This window comes from Notechis scutatus, chromosome 1 (assembly GCF_049901735.1).
Source record: "Notechis scutatus isolate UNSWTSFEM ecotype Mainland chromosome 1, rNotScu1.2, whole genome shotgun sequence".
Taxonomy (NCBI): Eukaryota; Metazoa; Chordata; class Lepidosauria; order Squamata; family Elapidae; genus Notechis; species Notechis scutatus.
The window spans coordinates 61,903,070-61,922,992 of NC_142009.1; the positions used below are offsets into that span (position 1 = coordinate 61,903,070).

The 19,923-nt window shown below is 36.1% G+C and overlaps 1 protein-coding gene across 1 annotated transcript in view; it reads right to left on the reverse strand.

Annotated features, from left to right (window-relative positions):
• ZFAND3 (zinc finger AN1-type containing 3) overlaps positions 1-19,923 on the reverse strand; it is a 121,252-nt gene that overhangs the window by 35,871 nt on the left and 65,458 nt on the right. Inside the window, exon 4 of the mRNA XM_026681358.2 lies at positions 6,888-7,067. Within this exon, the coding sequence (XP_026537143.1) occupies positions 6,888-7,067 (180 nt within the window). The remainder of the gene's footprint in view (positions 1-6,887; positions 7,068-19,923) is intronic.

Here is a 19,923-nt window from a genome sequence, read left to right on the forward strand (position 1 = left end):
TTTTGTAAACAACTATGTACAGGAAATTTACAAAGTTAGACATCAACAGTACCAGACCTAGTTTTATTAATTTATTAAACACATTTATAGGGCCATCCAACTCACTCTGAGTGGCTTACAAATGGTTCTCCTTAAGTACTGGCAGAAAAACCAGAGTTAAGACAAAGGAAGAATAGTGATGCAAACCACATGGTGACTGAATACTTGTTTATGAATACTTCCTAGATATCCTTAGGAACCTAATTCTGAAACTCCAACAGAAGATACCTAAAAGAAATGGCAGCTGAAATATGCAAAATGCAGCATTTTCAAAATTGTTTTCAAAATATGGCACTAAAAAAACATACATGCTTTTAACTCAAAATGTCAAAAGATTATACAAGAATTTAATAGCCAATTTTTAAAAATACCACTGTGGGAACTGGTACCAAATAATGGAGGCATTTTAAAAGATGCTATAAGCAAGATAAGTTAAAAAAAAACCAGACTGTCCTTTGGGAAACCCATCTATACTCTGAATCTATCCATGAATGTGTGCAATTGAAAGATGCCCAATTTATCTACTATAATCTTTGAAAAAGATCATGCATTAGAACCACAAACATATAAGAAATGACCAAAGAGAAACTAAATTTGTTATGGAAGTCTTTAAAGATACTGCTCACAATCTGCATATATAGCCAAGTGGAGAAAACTTTAGCAAATTTCTTTTTAGTAATTTATGTTTTGAAGGCTATTTAGGGTCCTCTTATTCAACTGATACTAATTATACAATTCTTTTTAAAGTGTTGCATCCTACAAGATTTGTGTAGCAAGATTATTTGCTTCATATTATTATTTTTATTTCTCATGCCTTCCATCTCTTCTTTCAAGTTTCTGTACCCTCTCATCTTTTGATCTTTTTTCTCCATCCAACACAGGAAAAACATATACAGTGAAACTGTTCCTCCTCCCTTTTTGTGGGGTTAGTTTCTTTTGATTATATTTTTCTAGTTGTAAATTCCAATCATGAATTCCACCCCATCATGTTTATCATACCATACCAGTATCATACCTGCCTTCATGCACTAGGACTTCAAATTCTCCCTGTTCGTTCCCATAGTTTGAGCATTAGTGTGTAGACATCTGAACTCTTTATGGCTGACCATGTGTTTGCTTGCTATCTCTCCTGTTTTATACCTGAGTGCCCCTTCATTCTCACCTCTTCCATTTTCAAATTCACTGTCTTGCAATTTACCCTTTGGGTTTGGTCCCTTTCCCCACCAGATTTAGTTTAAAGGCTTTTGGATGATCCAAGCGAGATGCCTTCCAAATACATTATTTCAAGTCCTTATGAGTTGGACCCCATCTCTTGACAGAAGCCCATCATGTAGATAACCCTTCAGCCAGAAGTTTTTCTCTGATATCCTCACTCCACTTCAGTAGATTGTTGACAATCTACTGGAAGCATGAGTGAAAATACCACATGTGCACCTAAATCTTTTGTCTTTCTACCTAGTCCTTCATAGTCCCTTGATACCTTTACAGGCTCTTTTTTGTTGTATCACTGCAATGACACACATATCTTGCCAGGTCCAACAGCTTCTTAAGTACAGATTTTTCTAATAAGAGTATTTGGATACTTAAGGAGAGTAAAATAAAGTTTAAATTTATTCCCATTCAATAGGACTATGATACTGTGTACGGCAACATAAGCAAAATGTTACAGTTGTTCTCTGTTTATCTTGCAGAACAATTAACCTTAATTTATCACCTTGTCAAGTCTGTTTGGAAGGATAAAGCTTAATAAAATGATGTCACATGCCTCTATTCTTATTGAAATGCAGGCATTCTATTTAGTATAGTACGAAGAGGTGTACTGTGCCAAAAAATATTAATATTTTAAGAAACATATTGCAATGAAAGAACATTTGCGTTATAGAATTTTCTATAAAACAAAATGAACAGGGAAAGCGCTGTTAAATCAATATTTAAAACACATTTACAGTTTGGACATTCTTCATTATTGGAAAGAAACTTTCACATTGAGGCTATCAATTAGAAAAGCTCCATCTGCTTTATAGTTAGCTCTGATAAATGATACTAATCTGAACTAGAGAAGAAAACTTCAGTTTGGGAGGGCAAAAAAGGAAAAGAGGAATAGTTGAAACTGTTTATACATCTAACCTGGGTTTTATTTATAGTCATTCCAGCAGAAAGGCATCAAGAATTTTGGATAGATAATATTTCCAAACATGTTGTCGTCTTCTGCTGCTTCATATCTATTGTCTGTACTATGCAAAGTTTCAGAATTAACACTTTACAAAATAATTTCTCTCATCTGTGTTTCTTTACAATGTAACTGATATAACTATAACAATTTGGTCTAACACAGCAAGATAGGAAGTGGACAATAGTTAATTTTGGGGTCTGCAGAGAAATATACAGGTAGAACTATTTTAATCAAATATTTCTATCAATGTGGTAGGCAAAAGAAATACTGAGTTGTGAAAAGAAAAAGTCAGTAGGTTAAAATTATTTTTACCAATATGTTGCTACTTTAATGAAGCTGAATTACATCAGGTAATGTTTGGGGTCCTGTATTGTTTTGTGTAGAAAAGAAACCAACACCAGAACTCTTACAGATTTGGGGGGTTAAGCAATATGAGTAGCTAGCTGTGAAGGGTGATATAGAAGTGGGAGGATGATAAAAAGAATCTGTAGTATGTACAATTAAATTGGAACAAATTAATGTCAAGGGTAAGGACTGATGTACAGTATGAAGAGCAAGGAAGAAAAGAAAACTAACAAGAAAAAAGAAATGTGAGGTTGATTAATGAAGGGAAAAATAAAATACCTCGCACACCAAATCCCTAAAAGAATGGAAAGAAAGTAAAAATTAGATGACTCCTAGACCTTAAATTTGAGAGGGATCTGCCATAACCAAGCGGATATGACAGAAGTGGTAGAGTTAGAGATGGAACAGGTTTTGATGGCTTGTGGGTTGTTTGAGCATTTTCTCTGTAACAACTGGAATCACTGCTGCCATAGTGGTTCTCTAGTATTGTTTCCACCGCATTGGTGGGCAGGATGATAATAATGATGAAGTTGAAATCTTGGATTACTGTAACACACACTACAAGAGGCTGCTTCCGAAGACTCTTCAGAAACCACAGGAGGTGCAAACTGCAATGGCTTACTGCTGAAGGGTGAAAGCTGTTCAACAAGATAATGCCCAGATTGCAGAGACCATACTGATTATTAACAGGTTCCTGAGTAGAATTCCAAGCACTAGTTATTGCTTATTCAGCTCTTCCTGGATCACATTCTAGATATCTGAGGTATCATTTGCTCCATATAGATTTGCCTATTCTGTATATTCATGCCAGAAGGTTTGCTACAGATTTCTGGTCTTGAGAAATAAGAATACTCTGAGGCCTGGATTCGTATTTTATATTAAATATAAATAGAGAAAATCCAGTGGAAATGATTAAGGAACATATTAGATTGGTTATTTATGAAAAGTTCAAGCTAGACAATTCTGAGGAAGATGAAAAGGTCCTTACTGCTGTGAGCTCTGCCACCTATTGTCTGGGCTTATGCCTCTCCTGTCTGGTTAAGGCTTCCTGAGAGTTGGCATTTCCTTGGGTACAAGCTGTGGTAAATGACTCCTTGCAGGTGGTGATAGTTCCTTCAGCCTTAAAATAAGCAGGGGTTTGCTCCTCCTTAAGAGATTATTCTGACCAATAATCTCCCACTCCACAACATGGAAAGTCCTATCAGGCATCATAGCTGTCAAGCTGCAAGATCATATGGGGCAATATATAAGCATTGTTCAGAAGGGCACTGGAAACATATTACAGACTCAACACCAATTGGTCATAGATAGTGCAATCACCCAAGACTCAAGATCTAAACAGATTAGAGCAGTCTGGACTGACTGTAGGAAAGCATACAACTCAATGCCACACACATAGATCTACAAATGCCGGGTGCTATACATAATCAATAGAAGATTAAGGACTGTTCTCAATAACTCAATGGGATTGTGGAAGACAATACTGGAAGTCAACTCAAGATAGCATGCATAAGTGGCCATCAAGTGCAGCACATATCAAGATGATGCATTGTCCCCGCTGTTCTACATAGGCTTGACCCTATCAGCTAAATAATCATAAGGACTAAATGAATCTATAGTCAGGACATAGGGATATCATTCAGACTGAAGATGTATAGATGGATGGTACTTAAGAAAGGAAAGATAGTTATGATTGATGGGGCAGAACTACCAGCGGATCACATAGTAGACATACAGACTAACTACAAGCACCTTGGGAACCATGGTGAGGAGGCAAGGAAAACAGCAATATCTAACTACTACCAAAGAATAAAACAGGCCCTGAAAAACAAGAACCACACCATCAATATGCATGCCCTGCCAGTCATCAGATATCTACCTTGCTGGTATAGTGAACTGACCAAAGAAAGACATGGATGCAAAAACCTGGAAGCTCCTCACAATATATGGAGATTTCTAATCCAAGTTCAACATCCAGAGACTATACATTAGCTGAATGGAGTTTGGTGAGTGTCAAAGACACTGTCCTGGATGACACCGGAAGTATCCAGTAGTATGTCAATAATATGGCACACAACGATGAACTGCTGAGAAAATGGCTGAGGTAGCAGCAGGCATGGAGGAAGATCAAGTAGATGATGTGTCATGGCAAGACAAGACCTTGCATGGGATGTACCACTGACAGATACCTAGGGTGGCTGAAATTGGGAAATCCTATCAGTAGTACTATAGATCTCATGCCTTAGTGGACAACACTAAGGCATGACATCCATAGAACAGTACATTAGCCAGTCATACTGAAGGTACAGATTGTGTTGAGAGACCTCAGAGACAGTCCAATTAATACATAGTGCCAGAGTATAAGATTCAGGCAGGAGCAGCATATACTGAACAGTACAACTAAGTACCTGACATCCTGTACAGGAACATCTACACATAGTATGGGTTAGATCCTCCCCAGGCCAGATGGAAGATTCCATAGAGGGTTATGGAGCAGGGTTAAGATACTGTGGGACTTCCAGATCCAAATGGACAGGATGGTACTGGTCAATCAAACAGACATCAGGGTAGTAGACAAGGACCAGAAAAACAGCGGTGGTAATAGTTGTAGTGGTGCTAAATGACAGCAACATCAATAAAGAGTATGAGAGCTGGAAAAGTACCAGGGCTGAAGGAGGGATTAGAGGAGACATTGAAAGCAAAGACCAAAGTGGTAGAAGGAGCACAGAGGAGCGACTCTTAAGATGTGCGTATGTAGACAGATGACAAACAAAATTTATTTTCAGGGTATCCTATACATAGATAGAAATGTTTAAAATCTTCAGATTTCAGTGTAAGATAATAGCATTCGTATTTGTTTCTTCATTAGATTTATATTCGAGATTTTTTTTGCATACATCAAGGTAGTATGCATGATGCTTTCTGTTTTCCCTTATAAAAACCCTATAGGATGATTGGACTAAGATAAAATGATGGGCCCAAAGTCATTCAATTAATATATGTTTAACATTCACATAAGTTTTCAAAGCCAATAGAAACTGAGCTGTTCTTTTTCTGTCATGTTTTATGTGATATGAGGGGAGATTTATTTCAGTCTATCTCAGGATAAGTGATATTTTACTATATAATTTATGTTTATCTTTTTGTATACTGCCGAAAGCCTAGTGATATTCTATTGATTCTTACAATTATTTCTGATTAAATAATCTAATTTTGTTCTAGATTTTCAGCTAAAATCATCTAGAAAATCATTATTCTAGATGCCAAATCAATGTTCAGGGAGTTCTAGCCTCTATACATCTGATATGCGTAGGTATGATGAGATAGCAAGAACAGTTTTGTGAAATTCTCCCCCTGGAAGCTGAACAGAATTATCTTTCCACTATTTAATGCATTTCTGTTCTAAAGTGCTGGCTAGTTTAACACTTTTTTGAGCTTGATCTGAAAAGCATAGAAAATAATAATAATAATAATAATAATAATAATAATAATAATAATAATAATAATAATAATAATAATAATAATAATTCCAAATACAGACTGACAAAGTTTTAGAACCCAATACCCCGGATAACACGATTGTGGAGAAGAAAAAAGTGTGGATCGTCGACATTGCCATACCTGGTGACAGCAGAAATTACGAGAAACAACTTGAAAAAATGACCAGATATCAAGACTTGAAAATCGAACTGTAGAAACTCTGGCATAAATCAGTGTGGGTGGTTCCAGTGGTACTCGGCACACTGGGTGCTGTGCCTAAAGACCTAAGCAAGCACTTAAAAACAATTGGTGCTGACAAAATCACCATGGGTCAGCTGCAGAAGGCCACCTTACTGGGATCTGCTCGCATAATCCGCCGATACATCACACAGTCCTAAACGCTTGGGAAGTGTTCGACTAGTGATTTGTGATACGAAACCCAGCACAGTTATCTCGTTTGCTGTGTACACTTTCATTTTATAATAATAATAATAATAATAATAATAATAATAATAATAATAATAATAATAATAATAATAATAATAATAATAATAATGTATTTATCCTCACTGTATACATGGTGCATGGTACCATCTATATTTTTTAAACAAAATCTGCAGAAACATTACAATGAAAACAGATTAAACTGTGAAGTATTCTGAAAAAGATATATACAAGCAACCAAATGCTTTTCTACAATTATATCTAAATAGGAAAGATACATTGATTCCCTTTTCTTCAGCTAGCACTTGACAATCAATTCTCAGGCTCTTCTCTACCCCTAACTTAAAGGGCTAAAATTCTTAAATTCCAGAACAGCCTGTAATCTCCTCTCAGACTGTATACTTACATTCCTCTTTGCTCAAAGAAGTTACATTCAGTTCTGTCGAAAGTTGCTGGTTGGAGTTAACAGTCTGTGTCAATAGAGAGGTATTACTGTTGTCACTATTTGTTTCTCCAGAGAACAAATCCGATTGGCTGTTACTTGTGCTGGGAGTGGACTCATCATCTGGTTGCTTCTTTTGAAAATCTAACATGACACAAAGTTAAAGAAGTGTTACAAGGCCAAAAAATACATTATTCAATATATAAAATGTTGTATTTTACACAAAAATTACAGATACTTGTAAACAAGTCAAACCTAGTTATAACTCTTTCTTTCTCTGCAAGACGATATTGTGACTCAATAGGTACTGTCCCATTAAAAAGGTCAGCTTATATATTTAACAAGTATTTAAAAATGGAGACAACAGTGTAGTAAATCATTAAATGGGATTAGCTATTTTATTGAAAATTCTAAAGTGGCAATGAAAATTGTTCTACTTTAGTTAAATGTTTTGAAAGAAGCTGAACTGTTCTTTAGGCAGAAACAAACATCATTTGAACTCTGAACTGACTTTATCATCAATTAGTGTCATTTCAAATCATGGATTTCTTCATATTGTATTCCTTGCAATTTTAGGTCATGGGTTTAGGAAATATTTAAAATGTATTTTTTTTGCTTAACTTTTTAAAACAAATAATTAAATCCATGGTTTTTATGAACTTGCATTTCTTTATTTTATTATGAATATGCTACCTCTAGAGGTGTGTTTGAATTAATTCTTTCAGAATACATCCAGAGACTTCTCAGTTTGGAAATATCTATTCAATATCAACACTATGTTCTGATTAAAACATCCTTGTTTGGAACTTTGGCCAACCATTACCGGTAATTTAAGTAATAAACGCCTTTATATTTTCAAATATTTCTCTAATTGAGGAAAACAGTTTTATGCAAAGTTATATGGCCACAAATTGACATGTTCAGCGATTCTACAATTTAAAGGTCTATATATATCTTTCTCAAAACCCATATTAGAATCTGATAAACTCCTAGACCCTCTGATCAACAACAGGTATCACAACCCAGAGCTGAATAGGAATCAAAGGAAGAGTATTAGGATAGCCACTCCCTAGAATCTCCCAGAGTATATCTATTGGGATGAGGGTGGTAGTAAAGATTTATTGGTCTCATTCGAGACAACAATGAATCTGTATATAGACAGGAGGTTATACAACTTGCCTCGTGGTGTAACCGGAACAATCTGGAACTGAAACACTCAAAACCATAGAAATGGTGGTAGACTTTAGAAGAAACCCTCCTATGCTACCACCTCTTACAATACTAGACAACACAGTATCAACAGTAGAGACCTTCAAATTTCTAGGTTATACTATATCCTATGACCTAAAATGGACGCCTAACATCAAAAACATCATCAAAAAAGCACAACAAAGAATGTTCTTTCTGCACCAACTCAGAAAGCTCAAACTGCCCAAGGAGCTGCTGATACAGTTCTACGGAGGAATTATTGAGTCTATCATCTGCACCTCTATAACTGTCTGGTTTGGTTCTGCAACCCAACAGGAAAGACACAGACTTCAGAGGATAATTAGGACTGCAGAAACAACAATTACTACCCACCTGCCTTCAATTGTGGACCTGTATACTGCACGAGTCAAAAAGAGGGCTGTGAAAATATTTACAGACCCCTCACATCCCAGCCATAAACTGTTTCAACACCTTCCCTCAAAACGACACTATAGAGCACTGCACACCAGAACAACTGGACACAAGAACAGTTTTTCCCTGAAAGCCATCACTCTGCTAAACAAATAATTCCCTCAACACTGTTCAACTATTTACAACGTGTACACTATTACTGTTAATCTTCTCACGACTCCTTATCACCCATCCCCTCCCACTCGACTGTTTCCTAGTATGATTTGATTGTTGATTGTACCCTATGACTATCATTAAGTGTTGTACATTATGTTTCTTGATTCTTAATGAATTTACCTTTTCTTTATGTATACTGAGAGTATTAACACCAAGACAAATTCCTTGTGTGTCCAATCACACTTGGCCAATAAAGTATTCTATTCTATTTAGTCTGTCAAGATTCTATCTATTGCAAGAGTGTGAAACTCAAGGCCTGCGGGGCCAAATCTGGCCCGCGGGGTGCTTAGATCTGGCCCGTCATGCCGCCCTGTAAACATTGAAGGACTGGCCTGCAGTGCCTCTTCCAGTGAAAATGGAACTCAGGAGGATCGTGTGCCCCCCCCCAGCTCCGTTTCGGCTGTGATGGCTTCCTGCAAACCTCTGCCCACAAAAAGGGAGCTCAGGAGGGCAGTGCCCCCTGAGCTCTGTTTTCAGCTGTGATGGCTTCCTGCAACCCTGTGTGAGCAAAAATAGCTTGGGAGGGCACTTGGGCCACCACAGGTGCTCCTTGACACGAGTGATGTCGAGCTAGCCACTCCCACCTTAGCCACATCCCCCCCCCCAAAGTCCAGCACAACCCTGATGTGGCTCTCAATGAAATCGAGTTTGACATCCCTGGTCTATTTGGTGTAAGCAAATAAAGAACTGAATTTTGGTAGGATTATTCTACTGTATATCATTCTTGGGTTGGGCCTGACACATGGTCTTCAAAAAGTAGAACGCAACAAAATATTAAAACAATGTATTTAAATATCAACACAAATAGCAAAGACAGAACAAAGGAAGAATTAAGGCAATATTCATTACTAGCTTATCCACTATAACCACTATAAATTGACACCCAGTTATTTTAGTTTAAAAAGAAATTAACCCAATTGAAATTGTTTCAGGGTTATATTTCCTGCAATAAAATCTGAAAAGCATATCAAAGGAGAAATAACAAAATTATAAACCTATTTTTTGCTAATACCATCAGAAGGTGCTATTCTTTAAAATGAAAAATCATACATTTTAAAGTTTACTTCCATTTGTAAACCTTTTATGTTCTTTTTTCTTTCATGCACAAACTTTTATATTACTTTAATAAAGAATTACATTGAAAAAAATGGGGGGGAAATGGGGTGGGGAAGGGAAGTACATGGCATTTTGCCTTGTAAATTTGAGAAATGCCTTTTAGATCAGCTTATGTTATTAAATGCAACCAAGCCATAAATATGTGTCCACATTCATCTGTTGTTTCTAGCACCAGCAGATGAGCTGTACTGAGTTTTCAAGCGGAACCCTCCCTCCCCAAAATCCACCTGCTTCACATTTGTAAAAATGTGTATAAATGACAAAAGTGATTTGCCTATTTTCATTTTCTTTTACTTCTCCTTAGCAATTTTAATCAGTACAGAACCACCCACTTGCATTTATTTAGTATTTAAACAAATCTTCAAGTTAGAAGATAACTATAGGGAAAACCATCAGGTTTCCAGGTTAAAAGAATCTTCAGTGCAATGCTGGTATCACACAGAGAACTCTCAGAAGTAGGCTTATGAACTGATTGATACAGAATTTAATTATACTTCATTCAGAGAACATGTGGAATTATTATTTTAATAAAAAAATCCAATATTAATTAGTACCTCTTGTAATGCTGGCAACTTTATAGCTCTCACTTATATGTCCTTAAAGATGTCTACAGAGAACTCTAGAATTTAGGAACATGGGCCTATAATTTTAATTAATTTATCTGGACCACCACCATCTGAGTTTCAATTAGAACTTAAGTGAACTTAATTTTCATAATCTAAATTCAAAACACTTTCAAATGTTTGCTTCAAAAAAGTAAGGGGAGAATTCTAGTTAGAATAATGTAAACTATACTTTGAAATAAATCTTCTAGAACAGTGGTCGCCAATCGGTGAGCCATGGCCTACTGGTGGGCCATGAGAAAATTTTGATGGGCTGCAGAGAAATCTCACCCCCAGAGCACCCCCACAAAGCAATTAATCCAGGCTGTGCAGAAACACAAGGCTGCGCCAATCACATGGCCCGCGGGAACCCTCCCCGCCCACTCACTCCTTACCTGGTAAACTTGCCTGCTAAATTGCGATTTTTCCATTTTCTGACCATCATCTGTTCTGCTGTGCTGGGAGATTTAGATTAGCTAGGAAGCAGGAAATGATTGGATTTCTTGCTTCCTAGCTAGTCTTTAGATCTTCGGCTCAGCATAGCCGAACCTCCCTTAAGACTGAAGGTTTGCTTGCAAGCAAATTCAGTGCAGACCTACGGCAAGCAAATTTGAAAGACTGAGCTAGTCGATGGCAGATAGATAGATCACTGAATGATTCTGTGAGCAACTCAATCTGCCGGCTTTGTCTGAAAGTTGCTGTTTTTTATAAAAAATTCAATATTTACATGCATGGTATTTTGTAAGCTTGCTTGCAAGCAAATTTTATGTGACAGACTGAACTAGCCAATGGCAGATAGATAGATCTCTGCATGAATCTATGATTCCGTGAGCAACTCAATCTGCCTGCCTGCTTTGCCTGATTTTGCATAAAAGTTGCTTTTTTATAAAAAATTCAATATTTTTATAAATATTTATAATATTTACATACAAGCCATGCCCAGCTAGTCACATGACCACCAAGCCACAGCCACAAATTAGGCCACGCCCACAGAACCGGTTAGTGGTCCCTGGGATCTAAAATTATGAGTTTGGTGGTCCCTGAGGTCCAAAAGGTTGGCGACCCGTTCTAGAATATAACAAATGAAAGAAGACAGGTTAACCATTACAGACTTCAAATACATGAAAAGCATCAGAGCAGCAGCATATTTTCAAAAACTGCTTAGTGGTGACTTTTTTTTAAAGTTAATATTGATGATTTTTAGTTTGTCTAAAACCTAATTTACATTCCATATCAACTGATTAAGAGATTTAGTTTCCTAGCATATATTTGCTTACTACTATATATCTGGAGGTGTGATTTTTTTGGAAATAATTAATGTTGTGACAGGAAGAAGAAACATCTACCTGCTTAACAGAAGAAAATGAATTCATTATGTGTAATATAAAGAACAGGCCTTGCATGCATTCACAGAAAAATAAAGTATCAAATTAATGAGATAACACTTCTAAGAATTTTCTATAAAAGCAAACAATGTTACTACCTTCCAATAGGGAGGGATTTAACATGTCTGTTTAATTCCCCTTTGCTTTTTAACTTTTATATAAACTGAAAAAAGTTTAACTGTGCTATTGTATTCAGAAGTACTGGGTACAACTCTTACTGAGTTTCCTTCCTATATTGATCCTATTAACCCAAAGCCCCAAGATAAGTAAGTGAACTATCATGCAAGGCAATTTAAATTATTTAAATATTTAGTGTTACCAATTTCATGCCTCAGGAAATATTTTACAGTTTTACCAATAGAGCCACTTGTTGAGATGGGTGGGTACAGAAATCATATAAATACATAAAAATTTGAAAGGAGGCAATTTTAGGCCTTTTCTTGTCAACCTATATTAAACCATGATATTGGTGTAGTTTTCTATACAGAATTCAGTTAGGGTCTTATTCCAGTTATTCGTCCCTTGGAATAATACTATCCTTATTCCTGATGAGGGTACTATCCTTATTCCTGATGGCAGTGCTTTCAAGCCCAACTGCAACTACAGTACTGCCTTCATGCTGCAGATTGGTTTAACTTAGTGTGCATTTAGCTAGCAATCTTTAATCTACTGAAGTTTAATTTCTGGCCAATAAGTCTGGGTCCTCAAATAATTTTTGATAATTCCATTCAGTCTAAAGGACGACCTATTGAAAACAACACTGACCTATGGCCTCTCTCAAAGGTCCTTGATCTATGATCAAACTAGGGTACTTCTTAAATAGCAATTTCAGAAAATTGATTTGCAAAATAAGTGAAAGCTGGTTCTTGATAATGTTGAGTGTGTAGCCAATTAAATGGCATATTACCTTGGAATCGCCTGGTAACTGCAAAAGCCTTTTGAAAAGATCAATTTAATGTTAGTTGAGCATCTTGTACTACAGGAGATTTAATAGGAAGCTACACAGTAGCTTTGTAGACTTTGTAGTAATAAACTTTGTAGACCATTTAGATGAAACCTTTCTCTCTGTAAACAATAGCCTGCTATTGCTATCTATCAAAATTTTGCACACATGCATAGTGTAACAATAAATAATCAGTGGATTCTAAAAAAAACTAATAATCCTTTTCTGATTGTTGTGTAATCTCCTATATTATTATATTTGGAATTACTGTCAAGACATGTTAGTTCTTGTAGGTTATTTCAAGTACTGGTCTTTGGTCATAATAAATACTTTATTCATATGACACCCCTGTAATGCTGATGAAACATTATGTTCAGGCATATCTGCCAAGCATGCCTTATGCTTAATTTGTAACATCTGTTCCTAGCTTCTGAATTCTTATGGCACAGTAGAAGAGAAGTTATCAGAGAAGACAACCTGATCACGACTACAGAATTAGAAAGGTAAATTGACCATTTATGTTCAATTTATTAAACTTAAATTTATGCCCAATTTATTGAACTTGAAACAAATTAAGTCAATTTACTTAAATTTAAAACTTTCAAGAGGATGAAATTCTAGATTTATGTGTTAGAATTTAAATATTTTAAGTGTTTGTCTAATTTACTACTTTAGCAACAGCTGTTCCTGCCTCTTTATGGAACTGTAAACATTAAATATGTGTCATTTTTACTATATCACAATCTGATAAGAAAAGATTATTTTCAAACATCATTAATAAGATTTGGATGACAAAAAATAACTTTCATTCTCTGAACATTAATATAACTTATAATAAATTGGACCCTTAAATAAATTGGGACTTGTTTAACAACCCACATTCCTTGCTTAACAACAATAAGCATAAAGCCTTCGATTCAGTGGTACACAACAAACTACTCCTAAAATTAAAATCTTATGGTATCTCCGGACACCTGCATAACTGGATAGAAGCATTCTTGTCACAGACAACAAATGGTCAAAATTGGGAAGGTCCTATCAAATTCTGTACCTGTCAACAGTGGTGTCCCCCAAGACAGTGTTCTAGGACCAACTCCCTTCATACTCTACATAAATGACCTCTGTGATCATACTAAGAGCAACTGTGTTCTCTTCACTGATGATGTAAAGCTATTCAACACCACAGACAATACTGCTACCTTTCAAAAAGACCTCGACTATGTGTCAGAATGGTCAAACAAATGTCAACTTCAAATCTCAACAAATAAATGCTCTCTCTTGCATATTGGCAAAAAAAAAATCAGAAAATAAAATACAAGCTGAATAGTCAAGACCTTGTTGATGATCCAAACTCTGTAATGATCTAAGTGCTAGAGCCCACTGTAACTACATAGCTAAAAAGGCATTAAGAGTTGTTAACCTAATCATGCGTAGCTTTTTCTCTGGTAATGTCACACTACTAACTAGAGCATACAAAACATTTGCTAGACCAATACTTGAATACAGCTCATCAGTTTGGAACCCGCATTACATATCTGATATTAATACAGTTGAGGAAGTCCAGAAATATTTCACAAGAAGAATTCTCCACTCCTCTACTCATTGCAGAATACCTTATGTCACGAGACTAGAAAACCTAGAACTTTGCCTCCTTCAGTCTGATCTAAGTATAGTACATAAAATTATATATTGCAATGTCCTACCTGTCAATGAATACTTCAGCTTCAACCATAACAATACAAGAGCACACAATAGATACAAACTCAAGGTAAACCACACCAAACCTGATTGCAGGAAATACGACTTCAGCAACAGAGTGGTCAATGTCTGGAATACTCTACCTGACTCTGTGGTTTCTTCCCCAAACCCCAAAAACTTTAACCTTAGATGTCTACTATTGACCTCACCCCTTTCCTAAGAGGTCTGTAGGGGGCATGCATAAGCGCACCAACGTGCCTACCATCCCTGTCCTATTTTCCTTTTTATTTTTCTTATATGTATCCATTTCATGTATTCATAACTATGTTTATACTTATAAACATAGTTATGAATTTATAGTTTATAGTTATTTATAGTTTATAGTTATCTTATAATCGCTTGACAAATAAAATAGATTTTATGTGTGTGTGTGTGTGTGTGTGTGTGTGTGTGTGTATGTATATGTATGGTATTCAGCTTTGTTCGGGTATTTTCCCACGTCATTATAGTTGTGCTTTTAAAGTTGTAGCGACATTTCGGCAGAAGTCCCCTGCGCATCATGCCCTGCCACATACATCAGACAGACCAATAGAAGAATAAGTACCCGCCTTGATGAACACAAAAATGCAGTAAAAAAACACACCTCCTCACTAGTCCAACACATGAAAGCCACAGGTCATAGCATTGACTTCAATGGCACCAAAATCCTAGCCACTATAGAAAACCCCAGTTACAGAATTATCAGAGAAACCATAGAGATTGAAAAACAACCTGAAAGCATGAATAGAAGGGATGACTCCACCAGACTTGTCAATTATCTGGAAGCCTGCACTCCCAAACAAAAAAATCTCCACACCACAAGCCAAATGAACACCTGGGCACAAACAGACCCCCCTGATACCTCCAGCCCAAACACAGCCCAGCCTGCCACCCAGATGAAACCTAGCTTCCTAATAAACGATAGCTGGCCATTCACCCGAAGCCAAGCCACACTAAAAGCCTCCAATACAGGAAACACAATGTTGCCAGCCAATCAAGACAAAAAAAATGGTACAAAACAGACAGAAGATATTAGAAACACCAATCAAGTAGAACACAGCAAACTCCAAGACCTATAAACACAGACCAAGACTCCCAACCAATCAGGATGAAGAAAAAAACATTCTAACAAAGCACGAGGCTAGCACCAAATTTAAAACAGAAACGGCTGCAAAAGCCTGACACACAGACGAACCCAATACACAAGCCTGATGATAGCAGATGAGATTCTGCCAAAACGTTGCTACAACTTTAAAAGCACAACTATATGACATGGGAAAATACCTGAACAAAGTTGAATACCATACATATAAATACCCAGAAAAACTTAAGAAAACATACAACATTGATATATGGGTAGTACATCTTACAGGTTGTACAATTGAGACCAGGAACTTAATCCTTAAGCAAAGCAGTTGCTAAATGAAAATCATGTGACTGCAACTATACTCCCCCCCACTTTCCCACCCTCTGAAATCTTATTCTGGTGCTGGAATAATTAGTGAGATCATCAGTCCAAGGTCAGTAAAATGAGGAGCCAGATTGTTGGGGGCAATATGCTGACTCTGGTAAACCGCTTAGAGAGGGCTGTAAAGCACCATGAAGCAGTATATAAGTCTAAGTGCTATTGCTATTAATATTTGTGTTTATGTTCATTGGAGAATGAGTGGGGAATACAAGAGTATAAATAGGCACAGAACGGGACTACATATTGAAAAGAATGCACTAGCACTGTTTGCCTAGCATGCTCATGACTGTCAGACAGCTGCTTAAGAGGAAGCAAAAGCCTTTGGTGTGAAACTGATAGGGGTCTTGTCAATTTCAGGCAGCCTAATCAAATAATTAATGTTGAGACCCAGTTGAACTTGTTGACTTGCAGTTGATTCTTTTCAGGAGCTTGCTGGGGGGACAGGAGCAGGAGAGAAAGGTTGCTTATGTGACCTTTCCACTCTCCAAAGAGGCAGGGGAAAACCTGGTCAGATACCCAGGACAATGCCTATTAACTGACTATCATGGCAAACATATCACAAAGAGGCACTGCAAAGGTTGTAAATGCAGGCCATTTCCTTCCATTCCCCATCATCCAGTCAAAGCTGAAGAAGCTTCTTGGATGAGAAGCGAAATTTCTTCAAAGAAAAGCAAGAAAGTCCAGTTGACTCTTGAAAAAAGCACTATTGGGACAACCATGACCAGGATTACTCAGAATCTTCATAGAACTGTAAAATGCTGTATAGCATTACATTTTAGATATTATACATGAAATTTATTTTACAAGCTTATCAATCTATTGATTATTAATAAAGGGTCCTTATCATACAATGAATATTGTATGTAGAACAAATTCTCTAAAATATTGATATAATAAAAAAGTGAAAAAAATGGGACACTTTTTAAAATGGTCATATATATTATCAGAAGTCAACTAACCTCCCTTTCAGAGATTTATGTTGCTTATTGGAACATCTGTGCTATAAATGGGATGATTATATATTCCTAAGCACTGCAGTATTATTTTTTGTGAAATGCTTTCAAAAGATATATGGTATTCATCTAAAGCATTCAATCAAAGTAGGGGGTGTTCCTTAGATATTTTGGTTTTTAACTTCCTTCAATCTCCACAGGTCTATCAAATAGCAAAGAAATTGTGGGAGCTATTGTATCCTACAATCAAAATTTTTAAAAAATGATATAAAGTCAGAATCATTCTGATTTTGTTTATAAAAACCAGATTCTTTCATTATGATATATTTATACCTTGAAATAAATAAGCTGACTCTTGTTTGACCATCCTATTTTGGGGGAGAAGTCATATAAATTTATAATTTTTACATATTTTTGTGCTCTGTTAGAGTGCTGAGCTTCCAGAGTTCTTTAAAAATATCCAAACTTAAAACTCTAAGCTCTTTGGGATTTCTAGTGAACTTTGTATGTTTGCTGTTCTGCATTGTTCAGATTGTCAAACTGAATTCATATTCCACCATCAAATTAAATGCAGGCTTATGGTGCTTGCATTACTTGGAACCTGACACAGATTTTGTGTTATTTGCATTTTGAGATATCTGTATCTATGTGGAGATGGTTCTTGTCCTGTGTCTTGGTTGCATAGCAGTTTTGGTTTGGTTTTTGCTGAGGTAGTAGCTAAATGGTTAGCTTCAAGTACAGATATATTAATTTAAAATTATTTTTTTAAAAAAACTTAAAAAATAAATATTTTAGTGTATTCTGCTAGAAGAAAATTTGAAATATTTAGAGCAGAGGTGTTAAACTCGTGATGTCATGTTGTTGTCACATGACGTATCACAACTTTTTCCCCCTTCGCTAAACTGGGGGTGGGCATGGCCAGCACATGAGTTTGACATCCCTGGTTTAGAGTGTTCCTGTCATAAGAAACACTGGCAATTGGATTTGAATCCCTATAAAGTCCATCACTTCAAAATGTCAAAAATTGAGGGACTGCTATCAGTGAGACAACTTATAGAAAAATCAGCTCCAAATATTATTTTAAAAAGTCTTTTTAAAGCCTAAATTATTTTGAGGGTTGTTTCATTAAAATACTGTCAACTCAAGTGGTTTGAATGGTATAGGTAGAGTTGTTTTAATGGGAGATCATTTTTCTGGTTTCCTGCACAGCATCCTAGATGCAATTTTAACAAGTTCCCATTTCAAAATCAAATGTACTCTCAACAAAGGATTAACGTAGTTACTGAATGCACTCATCACAACTCAAGTAATATATAGTTCTATATGCCTGTACATATATTATTTGTTATGTGGGAAAAGTAATTTCCTTCTAAATGTTTATTTTCAGTATTTTTTACATTCACAAAATAAAAATTTGGAAAAAGAAATTATGTTGTTATCTGTTAATTGTACTGTGACTATACAAAAAAAATCTGATTTAACTGCTTGTAGCATTTCTATTTATTTTTTTTCAGATCTCTGAACAAGATTTTGGTTTCTTTTTATGGAGACTTTTCATCACATCTAGAAGTCTCTGCAATTAGAGCAGAGTAACGAAGCAGTTCTGTAAACCTACTGACAACCATTTAATGGAAAGGGTGGAAAATGGTGGACATGTTCTGGCAGCACATTTAATGGATATACAAATACCCCCAGTCATCAGCTCAAAGCAATACTGGCAGAAAATTAACTTTGTGCTGCAAAGCTCATTTAGCAGCAAGAAACACAGTGATATGGGCAATATAAAGCTCTGCAATGGTGAGAGAGGGGGGAGAGAAGAGGAGAAATAGGATGCACCTCTTATATTCTTTTTGAGGAGGCAGTGTTCATTAATTTTACAGGTTTTTCTGTTTAATATATTGCTTCATTGCACAAACAAGCAGCTGCCTATGCTTTCTTTGCAATGCAAGCATCTTTGCAGAGCTCTGTAAACTCTGTGGACAAAACATATCAAAGATTTCAATTTGTAGCAAATTTTTCAAATTAATAGATCTTATTCTTTCTTTTTTTAAATACAATTATAAGAATCTGAAAACCAAATTTAGCTGTGACCAGTATCTACATTCCAAACTTTGGCAATCTAGATCTGCACCAAGGTAGGCCCCAATTTACAATTCATTTAAGTGACCATTCGTAGTTACAACTGCAATGAAAACAGTGACGTATGACCGTTTTTCACACTTAGGACTATTGCAGCATCCCCATGGCCATATGATCAAAATTCAAACACCAAGACAACTGAATCATATTTATGAAAGTTGGAGTGTCCTAGGGTCATGTGATTGATCGCCCTTTGCAACTTTCAGACACAGTCATTGGAGAAGCAAGATTCACTTAACTGTGTTCCTAAGTTAACAACTGGAGTGATTCATTTAATAACTGTGGCAAGAAAGTCATAAAATGGGGCAAAATTCACTTTACAACTGTTCACTTAGCAACATAAATTTTGGGCTCAATTGTGGTCGTAAGTCGAGGATTACCTGTAGGAAAATTATAAGCTAGATATGGTAAATAATCTATAGTGACTAAACTGTTTAAGCATGGCACATATCCAACTATGACTTTTGACCTCAGAGAGTAGACAAAACTCATTCTTCCCCTTCAGATATAAGCGAAAAAGAAGACAAAGAGAAAAGGCTGTTTTTCTCCTCTGCTTGCATTTCTTCCACAGAGGGATAATAGAAAATATTTACATTTCTGTGAGCTCAGAAAGATTAGGATCTGCTAAGATGTCTTAAAAATCAGAAATACTGATTTAGTGGACAATATTTTAAAAACTATGAGTTCTTCCAGCAAATCATGGCTCAGTGGACACAGTAATAACAAGCTTGAAATACCAAATGAAACAGCTGTAAAAGAAAGGTATCTGACTAAATGAATGTCAAACAAGAAATGCAGCAAGAAATGCAGTGAAGAATTTT